General features: G+C 38.4%; 1 protein-coding gene and 2 long non-coding RNA genes across 5 annotated transcripts in view; 2 read left to right on the top strand and 1 right to left on the bottom strand.

The window, feature by feature from the left end:
• The window catches only part of LOC127905579 (uncharacterized), a 31,064-nt gene extending 15,807 nt beyond the window's left edge, over window positions 1-15,257 (top strand). Inside the window, exon 2 of the long non-coding RNA XR_008059726.1 lies at window positions 14,715-15,257. This is a non-coding gene — a long non-coding RNA (uncharacterized LOC127905579). The remainder of the gene's footprint in view (window positions 1-14,714) is intronic.
• The window catches only part of LOC7477978 (salicylic acid-binding protein 2), a 31,865-nt gene extending 16,240 nt beyond the window's left edge, over window positions 1-15,625 (bottom strand). The window contains exons 1-3 of one of the 3 annotated variants that reach the window (XM_002310720.4): window positions 15,085-15,516; window positions 14,826-14,963; window positions 14,136-14,646 (exon numbers count right to left, since the gene is read on the bottom strand). In XM_002310720.4, the coding sequence (XP_002310756.2) occupies window positions 14,365-14,646; window positions 14,826-14,963; window positions 15,085-15,516 (852 nt within the window). In that variant the 3' untranslated portion in view covers window positions 14,136-14,364. Of the gene's footprint in view, window positions 1-14,135; window positions 14,647-14,825; window positions 14,964-15,084 lie in introns of those variants that run through there. The other 2 variants (XM_002310718.4, XM_052454640.1) reach the window with 2 other exon arrangements.
• LOC127905578 (uncharacterized) lies at window positions 2,997-4,197 on the top strand. Its single transcript, XR_008059725.1, has 3 exons — window positions 2,997-3,137; window positions 3,471-3,622; window positions 3,808-4,197. It is a non-coding gene; the product is annotated as an uncharacterized LOC127905578 (long non-coding RNA).
• Window positions 15,626-15,834: the final 209 nt, after the last annotated feature.

Genomic DNA, 15,834 nt, shown 5'->3' with positions numbered 1-15,834 from the left:
GGCTATGTGAAAGCCATAAAAAAAATTGAAAATTGCCTACACTTAAAGACAAGTTAAAGATAAAGGAAGGAGAATGCCTATCGAGTTTAGGAAAGACAAAAGAAGTTTCAATCAAGAAAAGACAACAAATATCAAAAGTTGATACAAAAAAAAATAAAATACTGAGCTACAAACATGACTTTTGGCATCCATGATAAAGCCCCTGATGTTATCAGATGATTGAGATTGATTATTCATAAAAGAAAAAGTTGGATTTGCATTATGACCTATGTTAAGAGAATTCTGATATTTGAGGTTAATGTTATATGTCGCTTTCTCTACAAAGATAACAAGATAAAGAGAAATGATGAATAATTGATGTTAATCCTAGGTTTTTGAGAACCTCAAACACCTTTTGAGCTTGTAAAATTCCTTTCTTTCATAGCCATAAACCATACCTTACATTACGTGCTTTTAAAAGCTCTTTTCGATGGAGTAAGCAATTTGAACCGATAAATGGCGCTCTCAAAGCTTGAAGAGTTTTTCCATAAGGGTCGTGACTTCATGGATTAAGCTACTTGTTATTATGCATGCTGATAAAATAAGTGCTAAGAAAAAAAAGAGAAACAACCTCTCTTGATAAAGCCTGAGTTTTGACTTTAGCATCTTGTTTTGAAATTCACAAAAAGGTCACCTCATCACAGACTATCAAAAGATATACCCAAGATCAGATATTAAAATTAACACAAAGAACCATGGAAAAAAGCCATTTTAATCTTTCAACCGGTCAATTTCTGTTTTCAAAATACAAGATAATCAAAGGACTACATGACGCGTGTCAGGTCTTTAACTAAAGAAGCTTGAATTTCAAAAAAACAAATAAAATAAAATAAAATAAAATAATACTGACATTTCTTTGATTTCATTTCAACAATTAGACTTTGAAATAGACATGATCTTTGAAATATGAGAGTTGATTCCCGAACAAGAAAGATTGTCAAACAAAAAGAGCACCGATCGAGTATGCAAAATCCTTGACAGAAGTGACATCAATACTTCTCGACACTTCTTAAAATGTTGAGCAGCCGGGGGCAGTACAGTGAAATTCACAAAAAGGTCACCTCATCACAGACTATCAAAAGATATACCCAAGATCAGATATTAAAATTAACACAAAGAACCATGGAAAAAAGCCATTTTAATCTTTCAACCGGTCAATTTCTGTTTTCAAAATACAAGATAATCAAAGGACTACATGACGCGTGTCGGGTCTTTAACTAAAGAAGCTTGAATTCCAAAAAAACAAATAAAATAAAATAAAATAATACTGACATTTCTTTGATTTCATTTCAACAATTAGACTTTGAAATAGACATGATCTTTGAAATATGAGAGTTGATTTCCGAACAAGAAAGATTGTCAAACAAAAAAAGCACCGATCGAGTATGCAAAATCCTTGACAGAAGTGACATCAATACTTCTCGACACTTCTTAAAATGTTGAGCAGCCGAGGGCAATACAGTTGACCATGAGAAGGAAAAACAAACAGTATTCAGATCAGCTAGGGGCAATAAAAAAATGATTAAATGATGAATCAGTGAGGCTGAGGACAATGGTGTTGAAAGGAATATAATCAGATGAATGAGCACTGGAGGCAAGTCAATGGCTGATTAGCAATCTAAGATGAGGACAATACTAGAAAACCTCTTGATGAGTGCTGGTAGGATGCACACAGCTAATCAAAGAATGATTCTCGAAAGAATCCAGGAGATGAAATGATTTGTTAAGCTCCTTCATGACGAATCAAGCAACATCACACTCGGGGTCATTGTCAAGCTTGATAAATAGTGAAACCAATAATCATCAAAGACAGCCTATGATAGGCGCTGCATTTATAGTGGAGTAGATGACTAACACATGAACGGGCCAGTACATGGAAAGAGTAAAGAAGGCTTTTGGATAGCAAACTAAGGCACTCTATGACAATGGAACATCAAAGAGGGGGACCTATATTTGAAATCAGGTAAGGATGCGTGCATGTCATTTAACCTTAAAGCATTGCACACATATTTTTTATTCGTTACAGGAAAATCCTCAAAGAAGTCCAGCAAGATTAAAAAAAAAATAGAAAAAAAAAAGAATCATTGAGCTGATAATAACAGAGAATCATGGATTGTGACCTTAAACGGGAAGAAGATGAGATAAACCTTACTGTCATGAAAATCTCAAAGAAATGAGAAGATCAACCTTGTCATCATGATGAGTCTTCAGGTCAACCCCGCAATAAGGAAGCACCAAGTTTTCCAACCTTGTCATCAAGAAAAATCTAGTTAATTTCAGTAATCAGGAAGGACAGATGTCAACCCTGCAATTAGGAAGGATAGATGTCAGTCCTGCAAAATCACAAAAATAAAAAAAGAAAGAAAGCATTAAGTGAAAAGTTTGATCAAACCTTACCATCAAGAAGAAAAATGACAAGAACCCTACCATTAGGAAATTTTTAAGAAGAAGAAGAAGAAGAAGAAAACGAAGGAAGCAAGTTCAAACCTTGTCAACAGGAAGAACACATATTTTGGTTCTGGTTAAAGGGGATTGCTGGATGGGATCTCAGGTTAGCCCAACCACACAGATTTTGGTTCTGGTTAAAGGGGATCGCCGATTGGGATCTCAGGTTAGCCCAACCATACAGATTTTGGTTTTGGTTAAAGGGGATCGCCAAATGGGATCTCAGGTTAGCCCAACCAAGGTTATCAAAATCGCGTTTTGACTCGTAAAATCGTACGATTTTACGAGTCAAAACATATAAAACATGCAAAATCGAGTTTAAAACTCGAAAACCAGTAAAATCGGTCAAACCCGGTCAAACTCGCATAAAATCGGTTCAACTCGGAAAAAACGTTAATCACGGACCGATTTCACGATTTCACGTGAAATATAAAAGAGCTGCAGCGCCTCCACCCTTTACCTTTCCCCTTTCCCCTTTCCCCTTCCCTAGTTCCCCCTTTCCCCTTCCCCTGTTCCCACTCTCTACTCTCCACTTTTACTAATTGTCTGCTGAATATTTAAGATCTGAAATTCTGAATTTAATTATCTCCAATCTCCACTTTTCACTCTCCACTCTCTCAGCGCCTCTGGTTTTGCTTGCTAGCGAGAATAAGGTAAGAATTTATTCCCAAGCTTTGTTTTTTCTGTCTCGCCTCTAGTTTTTTGTGTCTCGTTTTTACTCCCTGCATCGTCCACCTGAAATCCTTACGTGGAGAAGAACAAATCATTGTCCCTCTATTTACTGCTTCAATAGTCAAAGGCTTGATGGTTGTAACTTGTAAGCTCACACTGAAGTATTAAAATGGGTTTCTGAAATACTTATAGAAGTAGATATGTGGGTTTTTTTTTTTTTTTACTTTTTTGGATTCTTGGGTTAATTTTAATTGTTCTCTAAGATAATTGGGTCTAATTATAATGAAAATTTTGGAATTGGTGTTTAATAATAGTGGCTGAAGAAAATGAGGAACAACATGACAGAGATCAATCAGTGGTGGGATACTGGGATGAAATTATAATGCCTGCAGACGAAGAGCCACTGCATGAAAATCATGAAGAAGATGGTAAAATCACTGAACTAGAGAGCACTAATGCAATCAAGGTACAACCATTTATCTTTAATTTTCCACTTTGTTCACTTCCATGAAAATTTGGATCAAAATCAAAGTTAGATTGTAACGTGTTCCATTCTGCCTAGCTATTGTATTGACCTTAACTCTGGGATGAATTTTGTTTCCTAGTATGTATTCAAAATTTTGATACGTGGACTGTCGGTTTGATGGAAAGTGATGCAGTGACAGGTTGTGAAGAATCTGTGACGACAAGAGAACTGGGGAATGCTTGATGATACATTGCAAATGTCTTTGTGACAAAGGCTATCAGATTCTTCTCCCTATAAGAAACTGTTACTGCAAACTTATGTAGATCATGACAGATTATTGGTCCAAAATCCTGATATCAAGTACTAATATACTTTTTTATTTGTACTGCTTGTTCATTCTTTAGGCTTTCCATCTTCTTTTTATCTGCAAGATTCTTTGAGTTGCAGTGCTAACCCTTCATATATAGTCATAAGTTTCTTTTCTTGAGAAGTTTAGCATAATGGAGAGTAGATGTTGTATGAACCTTGCTGGAATTCATAGATATGATTGTTAATCAAATAATTTTTCTGCTTCAGGCGTTTATACATTTTTTAATTGAATTCGTTTCTTTTTCCTTTTTCAAAGCCACACGTAATATGTTTCTCTTGTAGCTAGATTGAAAATGTGTGATGATTATGATATTCACACCTTCTTCACTGCAATTGCTGGAATTCATAGATATAATTGTTAGTCAAAGAATTGTTCTGCTTCATGCGTTTATACATTTTTGAATTGAGTTCGTTTCTTTTTCCTTTTTCAAAGCCACACGTAATATATCACTGATGATTATGATATTCACACCTTCTTCACTGCAATGCAAGTCTAGTAATGATGGAATTGATTTTATTAATGGAATAATGGAATGATTTTACGAAAAATTTAATTGTATAGTATATGTATGAATTTTTATTTGAAGCATGAATTTTTTGTTAATGTATTTTAAAATTCCTTACGATTTTACGATTTTACGATCCGTTTTTACGATCCGAGTTTGTTTTGGATTTTCCGTGCCGTGTCAAAATCGCGATTTTAACAACCTTGAGCCCAACCACACACAGGATATTGGTTTTGGTTAAAGGGGATCGCCGAATGGTATCTCAGGTTAGCCCAACCACACAGATTTTGGTTCTGGTTAAAGGGGATCGCCGGATGGGATTTTAGGTTAGCCCAACCATACATATTTTGATTCTGGTTAAAGGGGATCACCAAATGGGATCTAAAGTTAGCCCAACCACATACAGATTTTAGTTCTGGTTAAAAGGGATCGCCGAATGGGATCTCAGGTTAGCCCAACCACACACAGGATATTGGTTCTGGTTAAAGGGGATCGCCGGATGGGATCTCAGGTTAGCCTTGGTTCTGGTTAAAGGGGATTGCCAAATAGATCTCAGGTTAACCCAACCACACAGATTTTGGTTCTGGTTAAAGGGGATCACCTATTGGGATCTCAGGTTAGCCCAACCACATACATATTTTGGTTCTAGTTAAAGGGGATCGCCGAATGGGATCTCAGGTTAGCCCAACCACACACAGGATATTGGTTCTGGTTAAAGGGGATCGCCGGATGGGATCTCAGGTTAGCCCAACCACATAGAGGATATTGGTTCTGGTTAAAGGGGATTGCCGGATAGGATCTCAGGTTAGCCCAACCACACACAGGATTTTGATTCTAGTTAAAGGGGATCGCCGGATGGGATCTCAGGTTAGCCCAACCACTCATATTTTGGTTCTGGTTAAAGGAGATCGCCGTATGGGATCTCAGGTTAGCCCAACCACACAGAGAATATTGGTTTTGGTTAAAGGGATTGTCGGATGAGATCTCAGGTCAGCCCAACCACACAGATTTTGGTTCTGGTTAAAAGGAATCGCCGGATGGGATCTCAGGTCAGCCCAACCACACAGATTTTGGTTCTGGTTAAAAGGAATCACCAGATAGGATCTCAGGTCAGCCCAATCACACACAGGATATTGGTTCTGGTTAAAGGGGATCGCCGGATGGGATCTCAGGTTAGTCCAACCATACAGATTTTGGTTCTGGTTAAAGGGGATCGCCAAATGAGATTTCAGGTTAGCCCAACCATACATTTTCAGAACGATGCTTTTGATTTTGTTTTAAATATTTGTATTGGTTATTCAAAGTGGATATTTCAACGTTATTTGGAGGGCATTGGCCTTTGAGATTCATGGCCATGTATAGGCTTATTACAAGGAAAAGAGAGTGAAAGAAAGAAAAATTTCTCACAATTTTGAGGAAATAGAAGGGTATCTAACACATAGTTTTAAGGGAAAAGGATGTATCACCCCGTTTTTCATTCAGCCACAAAACAAAAAAAACTTTTCAATTGTACCTCCATCTATTGAAATTAACCCAATTAGCCCTCATATGAAAGCTTCTACGTTTAGATTTGTAAAATTTGATGATCTATTTTTCTTAAAACAACATTATTTATAAATTTTAATTAAGAGGATAATTGGTTAACGAAAAGTTTCAAGTTTGTTGTGCATGGATGATAACAACAGTGCAAGCTGCAGAGAACATAATATAACAAATCAAGCCAGACTAGAAATCAATCGTGTCTACTATTCATAATTGGAAAAGAATACAATAAATACAAATAAGAGCAAATCTAAAAATGAAGGCAACATCTATCTCTTCTTTATTTTATTTCAATAGCCATCCTATTATACATATATATAGGCAGCCTAGAACTCGATACAAATGTTGCAATTAACAACAATCTATGCATGCTTACGTGCGAACTCCAGAAGACATTGACAGAGTTCTTTAGGCCTAGAAGCAATTGCCATATGATCTGCCGGAATCTCCATCACTTCCTTAACCTCGTTGTGTTCAATCATGAAGCGCTGCAATGACGGAACCACCAATAAATCTTGAGTACAAACAACATAATCTCGCACAACCGATCCAAATTTCTCCTTCGTGAACTTGTTTGCCTTGGCCAGACTTTCAAGAAACAATGATCCTGATCTCTTTAAAAGCGTTTGGAGACTGAGATCCTGCAAACAAGAAAAATATATCATCACTACACTAGTTATTACAGTCAAACAGATCAGTCCAAGATCGACAATCAATTTGTAATCAGATTCAGGAGCCGTACCTCAGGGGAGGCAAGGTTAAAAGCAGTGGACTTCATGAATGTCTCATATCCCGCGGTTGAAGACACTACACTCTGCCACCCGTCTGCCACGGCTGGGCTATTTTCAATAAACTAACAGAAAGAACAAAATGTGTAAGGGTTAATTTAAAGTTAGAGATGATGGTAATGCCTTTTACATTTGCATGTTTTCATGTGCATTAATGCTATGAATTTTCCATGTTGAATTAAGCAAAAGGTTTTGCCCGTCATATCTCTGCAAAAGGTTTTCCTTTTCAATTTCAGCTAAGTTGGCCATGAACTCGATCAAGGGCTCATTATACCGATCAAAAGTAACAACTTCTTCCAGTGTTTTTGTGTTCACCCCTGATGCACTCATGTCAAGGGATGTGACAGAGAGGCCAGCTGCCTCTAGCATTGTCTTCACCTTGTACCATGCCCAAGCTCCTGAAGCTTAACCATGGATCAAAACAAATTTCGTTGTTTGATTGTTGCTATCTCCCATCTTTCTTTTTGGTGGTTGATAGTACTATAAAAAAAGTAAAGGCTTTTGGTTTTGCTAGACAGTACGTAATATTTTCGTAATGCCTTGATTGTGCTTAGTAATGTCGTTGCTTGGTGGTATATATAGAGAGTACCGTCTGTTGAAAAGTTGAAAGTGGGAAATGTCAAGTCACATGAAATTCAACGATTAAAAATATATATTCTTGATGAAAAGCAGCCATGCTTTCTTCGTTGAAGAACTTCAAATAATATGACCAAGAAGATAGCTTGTTCTTGGAGAAGTTAACTCCTCAAATACAAACGCAACTCTTTCTTCTGTAAATTCTTATGAAAATTAACATCTCACGTAACTACATAAAATACTCATTTTATCTAGTTTATGTATATATATAAGGCTATATAAGGGTATTATATTAACTTTATAATATTTATTTACAGGAAATCTGTTTCATTCTCATAACCTGATCGGTTCAAAAATAATAATCAAACATAATTTCAAATAATAAGCAAAGAGACTGTTTCGTTCAAATCCAAACAAAACTCTTTCGTTCTTTTACTCTTCAAATATTTAATTAGATTTTATAACAATGGGTAGTCGTTTCATCAAAGCAATAAGAAATAAAATATCAAACACCTTTCAAAAATTTTATAAACCTATTTTTGTCTTGAGTTTCCATCAGTCTCACAGTGCATGCAACAACAACAAAGTATGAATTCTGGTTTCATGGCCAGCTATAAGAACCGTTTACGCAAGATAAGTAGTGTCGCACGTCCCCCGCGCGGCGTCCGATATCGATTTTTCATTTGTTTTGCTTGATTGGTTCTTTGGAGTCGCCACCTAATATTATGGTCACTAGAAAACTTAACTGGTCTTTCAGAGATTCTAATGTAAGGGACTGGTTGCGTAAAGGGAATGTATTAGCACCCCTAGTACGCCCTATTATAGAATGTACTTATATAGAAAATATTGTATATAGAAAATATTGTAGACATACTCTTGTGTGGTAACCTCCACCATTACTATTGTATATTGCCCTACCTATATATAAAGAAAGGGTTGGCTAACCATTAGGTTAAGCCTCCCAATTATTCTCAACTTGGTATCAGAGCCTTCTGCCGTCAGAACTCTTTTCTCCCTTCCTTCTTTTGCAGCCGACCCTCTCTTTACTTTCTCTACATGGATTCTACTGCTGCCGCCGACTTCTCCCTCTCCACAGGTAGTGCAGCACAGCCGGCCAGCCCTCCCCAAGCTGCTGCCGCTGGCGCCCTTTCTTCCCCACAGCAGCCTCCACCTGCAGAGCTTGTCTCTGATTCTTCCTCCCAAGTCCCTGTCGTTCCTTTACCTCTCATGGGAACTCACGCTACAGCTATTGTTCCTTTAGCGAACACTCACCAAGTTGTTTCGCTAAAACTTACGAACACAAATTATCTCTATTAGAGAATGCAGATGAAGCCATATCTCCTTGGTCAAGGTGTTTTTCACTTTGTTGACGGTTCCGTGCCATGTCCTCCATCTCATATTTTTGACAGTTCTGCTGGTTCTTCCTCCATCATCAGCCCTTCTTTTCTTCGTTGGAAGCAACATGATCAACTTATTTTGAGTGCTTTGCTCTCCTTTCTCTCCGTGGATGTGTTGCATCTCGTGGTAGATTGTTCTACTTCGCATTGTGTTTGGCGCACTCTTGAGAAAACGCTTGCCTCTCCATCTAATTCTCGCATCATGCAACTCCATTGCTCCTTTCAAGACCTTTGGCAAGGTGACTCATCGGTTAGTCTATACATGCAGCAAGCCAAATCGTTATTTGACGAATTGGCGGCTGCTAGTCGCCTCATGTCTCTTGAAGATTTCAATCTTTATGTGTTTCGTGGCCTTCGTGGTAAGTTCAAAGACTTGGTAACGAGTCTCATAACCAAGGCAGAACCGCTATCCTATGCTGATCTTCACAGCCACCTTCTTACCCATGAATTTATGCACAAGAACTCTTTCCATTCCATGGCTGCCGCTCCTTCTCTGCTGTCTTCTTCTTCTCTGCCGCAATAGCCACCTCTGCTGCCAACACCACAGTTTTCTGCACACCATGCTATGTCTCATCACAGCCCCAACTTCAGCCGCAACAGGGGTCGCTCTAGAGGTAATTGGCGTCCCCACAACAACTGCTTCCCTCCCAAGAACAGGGGCCAATCTGCTGCAGATTGGCGACCAAACCACTGGCAGCAAACCAGGCGCAATTCCAGTGCTGGGCAGTGGTCTGGACAGCAGCATGTACGTTGCCAATTGTGCTCCGGTTTTGGGCACACAGCTCCCCATTGTTCCCAGTTTCGTAGCAGCTCTCCACAGCCTTCTGCTCATCTTGCTATTGGGAATATCTCTGCTGCGACTTGGTTCCCCGACACCGGTGCAAATCAACACGTCACACCTGATCTTGGAACTCTAACCGATTCTGCACCCTATCTTGGTAATGATTATTTGCATGTTGGTGACGGTAAGGGCCTTGGCATATCCTATATTGGACATACTAAATTACATTCCCCAAAACGCATGTTTACATTATCTAATGTTCTCCATGTGCCTCACATTACCAAACCGTTGTTATCTGTTCAAAAATTCTGTCGTGATAATCATGTTTATTTTGAATTTCACGCTTCTATGTTTTATGTGAAGGATCTCGTCACCAAGGAAGTTCTTCTTTCCGGTCAGAGTCATGATGGCCTTTATGTCCTCTCCGAGTCTTCTGCCACGTCAGTTCCTCAAGCTTTTTGGTCTCCTTGCATCTCCGCGACTGCCGACCTGTGGCATCGTCGTTTGGGTCATCCAACACCTCGCATTTTTAATTTGTTAGTTTCCGATAATAAAATCGTATGTACTTCTAGACGTTCTCTTACTCAGTGTCAAGCTTGCCCTTTAGGAAAGTCGTCCCGTTTGTCATTACGACCTACGGGTCACAAAACTTCTGCCCCACTTGAATTAATTTTTAGTGATGTTTGGGGTCCTGCCCTTATGTTTTCTTCTGATGGCTTCCGCTATTTTGTTATTTTTGTCGATGCGCATACCAAACATATATGGTATTATCCGCTTGTTGCGAAATCTGATGTTTTTTCCACTTTTCAACGTTTTCAAACACTTGTTGAGCGTCAGTTTTCTCTTAAAATTAAATCTATTCAAACTGATTGGGGCGGTGAATATCGTAAATTAAATAAATTTTTTCAGACCATTGGTATTCATCATCGGTTAATTTGTCCTCATACTCATGAACAAAATGGCACTGTTGAACGTCGTCATCGACATATTGTCGAAACTGGCCTAACCCTTTTAGGCTAATTTAGTGCCCCATTGCGATTTTGGAACTATGCTTTTGAATCATCGGTCTACCTTATTAATCGCATGCCTACTCTTGTTCTCCAAAATACATCTCCATTTGAGTGTCTGTTTCGACGCACTCCTGATTATAACTTCCTACGTACTTTTGGGTCTCTTTGTTTTCCCTTTTTGCGTCCATATCATGCTCATAAATTAGATTTTTGGTCTTCTCCTTGTGTGTTTTTAGGTTATAGCTCATCCCATCTTGGTTATCGTTGTCTTGACTTAGAGTCTGATCGTATTTATGTCTCCCGTCATGTTCGTTTTCATGAAAATGTCTTTCCTTTTGCGAAGTCTGAACAAGTAACATCCTCATCGGTACCTCCCACCCCACCTACCTATCTTCCATCCTTGCACCCTCCTCCATCCTTTCAGCCTACTACTTACCAAACCGGCCCCAACAGACTACCCCTTTGCCCATTGATTCTGCCACCCCTTCATCACCATCCCACACTACCATACTGTCACCATATGCTTGTCTTTCCAATGATCATTGTGCAGGTACAGGTTCTCCATCACCGGATGTGCATATTCTCAGGTCTGCTGCAACAGAGCAGCCCGGTTCTGCATCAGCTCATCCCAGTTCTGCAGCAGCCTCACCAGTGTCTGCAGTGCCGACCAGTCCCTCCACTGCTTCTCCAGCTGGTCTGCAGCTCTGTGTAGACCTCTCCTCATATCCTCTTCAGCCTCTTCCAGGTACAGGTCACAGTTCTCCATGCCTAGCTGCTAGTCAACATCCCATGGTTCTTTGTCCAAGGCAGCCCAAGACAACGCTGTCCACAGCCACTGCCGCAGCCTCTGCTGTCTCCTTCAGCCGGGTAGTTTCTCCTCCCTCTCATGAGCCACTTGTTTTTAATGATGCTAACAGATATGAGGTGTGGCATAGTGCTATGCGTGAGGAAATTCAGGCCTTACGTGCAAACTGAACTTGGACCTTAGTGCCGTTTCATCCCTCCATGAATGTTGTTGGTAGTCGGTGGGTATACAAGATTAAATGCAGATCTGATGGCAGCATCGAGAGGTATAAGGCGCGTCTGGTTGCTAGAGGTTTCACTCAGCAAGAAGGTATTGATTACTCTGAAACCTTTAGTCCGGTCATCAAACAGGCGACCGTCAGATTAGTCTTCTCCATTGCAGTTTCGTGTGGTTGGAAAATTCATCAGCTTGACATCCATAATGCCTTCCTCAATGGTGTTCTTGACGAGGAGGTCTACATGAAACAACCTCCAGGTTTTGTTGATTCTGCTCTCCCCTCTCATGTGTGCCGATTGCATAAATCTCTATATGGTTTAAAACAGGCTCCGCGGGCTTGGTACACTCGTCTGAATGATTTCCTGTTATCTATTGGTTTCCGTGCCTCTAAGGTGGATACCTCATTATTTATCTTCTCTGTTGGTGCTGATATTTGTTATCTTCTGGTCTATGTTGATGATATTCTGCTTACGGGTAGTAACTCTCTTCTGCTCCAACGCCTCATTCAGCTACTGAGCTCAGCTCAGAATTTAAGCTTCGCGACTTGGGTTCTGTTCATTACTTTTTGGGTATTGAGGTTCAGTCTACTAGTATGGGTCTTATGCTTTGCCAGCATAAATATATACTTGACATCCTCACTCGGGCTGATATGTTATCTTGCAAACCTGTTGATACCCCTATCTCTACATCCAAAGCTACCATTCTGCCAGATCCATTGTTTTCTGATGCTACCCGCTTTCGTCAAATTGTGGGTGCTCTTCAGTATCTCACTTTTACGCGCCCAGATATTTGTTTTGCTGTTAACAGAGTCTGTCAGTTTATGCATGCTCCTACAGATTCTCATTGGGCTGCCGTGAAACGCATCTTGCGTTATCTTCAGGGTACGGCATCACATGGCTTACATATTACTCGCAGTTCTTCTTTTGCCTTACATGGTTTTACAGATGCAGATTGGGTAGGCAGTGTTGAGGACAGAAAATCTACGGGTGGTTACCTTGTGTTTTTTGGTCAGACGCCGATTTCGTGGAAATCCGGTAAGCAACGCACAGTTGCTCGCTCTTCTATTGAGGCTGAGTACAAAGCCTTAGCTGATGACACTGCTGAGGTTATCTGGCTTCAGTATTTATTAACAGATCTCCAGATTCCGTCTACTTCTGCTCCTATTATCTGGTGTGACAACCTTGGTGCCACTTATTTGTCTGCGAATCCTGTTTTTCATGCTCGCACAAAACATGTTGAGGTCGATTATCATTTTGTCCGAGATAGAGTTGCAAAGAAGGAGATTCAGATTCGTTTTATTTCCTCCTAGGATCAACTTGCCGATGTCTTCACTAAGCCACTTCCTACTTCTTTGTTTACTGCTTTTCGTTTCAAGCTTCGGGTTGATCCTCCACCCTCAGCTTGAGGGGGCATATTATAGAATGTACTTATATAGGAAATATTGTATATAGAAAATATTGTAGACATATTCTTGTGTGGTAACCTCCACCATTACTATTGTATATTGCCCTACATATATATATAGAAAGGGTTGGCTAACCATTAGGTTAAGCCTCCCAATTATTCTCAACTTGCAATTATCATTTTGATTTAGCTATAGAACAAGATTGGTGAAGCGATGCAGGCTAGATAAATTGTTTTCCAACATAAAACAAAGAATATTTATATTTTTTTAAAAAAGAAACTCATTGTCGCTGTATTATGAACATTTAAATTGAAAACAAAAATTCAATTAAAAATTTCAATTGTCAATCAGTTTAATGATAAATAATAATAAAAAATATTCTCAAATTAAAACCCTCACCAAAGCAAAAAAGAAAAGAAAACGAAAAGATTGAGCATCAAATATGAAAGAAGAAAAAAAATGAAGGGGTAAAATTGAAAAATAAAAAACTATCTCAAATAAAAAGAACAAAATCAAAAGAATGAGGATATAATTTGATATATAAAGAAATTAAATGAGGATACAATTAAAAACAAAAGAAAATTTGATAAATGAATTAAAACAAAACTAATAAATATAAAAAAATCAAGGACAAAATCAAAAGAAAAGGAACTTGAAGGGCTAATATGAGAAAGTGGAGGGTTAGGCATGGCTTTCTAGGAGGAAAAAGAAAAAGAAAAAAAGATGTTGATGACGTATCAGAGGTTCGATAAGTTGATGATGAATCGAATGATATGGCAGAATTAATTTTTTAATCGTCGTATGCAAAGCAGCACACGCCTTATGAAGATAACGAAGCCAGTAACGCGCTGATACATGCAATGCACGCATTAGTAGCCTTTTAGGTTTTTTTATTTTTTCATAAACACCTTCCTACCCTTCAGACCCAAGCATTATTAAAAAAAAAAACTTTTCAATTACGATTTAGCCTCTAATGTCAAGCTTTAAAAATTTTGAATCTAAGGGTAATATCATAATTACACTGAAATAAAAAATATAAAATGCCAAAAAAACCCTAAACTATAGTTAACTAATTATTTGTTTTTAAGAATAATAAAGTTATTTAACTATGCAATAGATTAATGGAAAGACACCAACCCTTTAACAATTCAAAAATAACAAATAAAACGTTTTACATTAAAAATACACACACAGTAGCATATCTTCTCTTTATTCTATTGACCAAGTGAGCAATTAACTCATTATTGTTGGAAATAACCTAGTTTCCTTCTTTTCTTTTTTCTATTTTGTCTCAATGGATACATATGTCTGCAAACCACTATAACTAAGGGTGCTGATAAGGACAGCTTAAGCATGTTTATTTGCTATCTCTGAGAGACAATGGAAGAGTTCTTGTGGCTTGCTGAACATAACCATATGGTCTGCACCTTCAATTTCCATAACTTCTTCAACAGCACTGTTTTCAATCATCCAGCGTTGAAACTCTACTGGTATCGCTAAATCTTTGTCAAAGATAACATATACTCGTTTGACTGACCCATAGCCCGTCGTGGAGAAACTGTTTGCCTTTGACAAATCATCCAGAAACATTGATCCTGGCCTTACCAAAGTTTTTGCTTGCTCAAGATCCTTGAAAAATCCAAAAGTAAGGCATGTTTAGTAATCATGTAAAACCTGCAGCGCGCTTGCTCTACCAGGTTTGACATGATCAAAAGGAGTAAAGAAGAGAGAAGACTACTTTAACTGTCATGTTATAAAGTCCACAACTAATGTAACTGTGAATTTGAAGATGTTGATAAGAAAGGTACCTCAGGTGGGCTTAGCTGATAGAGCTTGGAGGATAAGAATTTGGGTCCAAAAACTATTGTTGTGAGATGACATTGAGAGCTGCTGTATGGTAAAAATTGAGTGTCCAACCAGTAATCCGCCGGGGTCCTCTCGTTAAACTTTATAGATTCAGGGGAAAAAAAAATAGAGAAGAATTCAACTTGAGAAGCAATTGATAATTTCAAATAGCACTTCAAAGAATTATTAATATTTTTTTTTTGCCAATATTTCTAGCAGTACCTGATCCAAGACAAATGATGGCTTGTGTGTGGTATCTGGCATGAAAGCTGATAAGAAAACAGCAACAGCAATCTTCTCTGGGAACTTTTCCATAGCAAGAGCCAAACTCAAACCTCCTAGGCTGTGCCCTACTAGAATAACCTTCTCCTTCGGTTGTAATGAGGCCAGAAACTCTAACAAAGGCTCCGTATATTCATCAAGTGTTTCTACATCTTGGATTGCCTTCATGTTGGCGCCTGAAGCAGCAAGGTCAAGCAACGTGACCCTGTTACTTGCTGACTCAAGCAGCGTTTTGAACTTTTGCCAGCACCAAGCCCCATGGCAAGCTCCATGTACTAGAACAAAATGCTCCTGATTCTTGGTCTCTACCATTGTTGTTTTGATGCGGGTAAGCACCTGCATCCCAGTATATAGGGTGGAGAGATGCACCATGTCTTACTATTCTTCTTGGAACCCGCCTCAGGGAGGAAGAGAAAAGTCAAAGATGGTTGCCATTATCAGAGCATCTCCAAGGAAATGCTCTTTAGAAGAGCCAAACAGATCATTTATCTTTTTAAATACTATAAATATAATTTTTTTATGTATATTTTAATAATAAAAGATTTCTAGAATATTTTATTGTATTTTAATATATTTAATACACAATTATTTTAATAATATAATATGGTATAGTTGACTATTTAAAAATAATCTTAATGATTTTGAATTAACTTAATATAAGAAAATAAAATTGATAAAAAGATAAAAAAA

Source organism: Populus trichocarpa, chromosome 7 (genome assembly GCF_000002775.5).
Source record: "Populus trichocarpa isolate Nisqually-1 chromosome 7, P.trichocarpa_v4.1, whole genome shotgun sequence".
Lineage (NCBI taxonomy): Eukaryota > Viridiplantae > Streptophyta > Magnoliopsida > Malpighiales > Salicaceae > Populus > Populus trichocarpa.
This window is presented reverse-complemented; position numbering and strand designations above follow the sequence as displayed.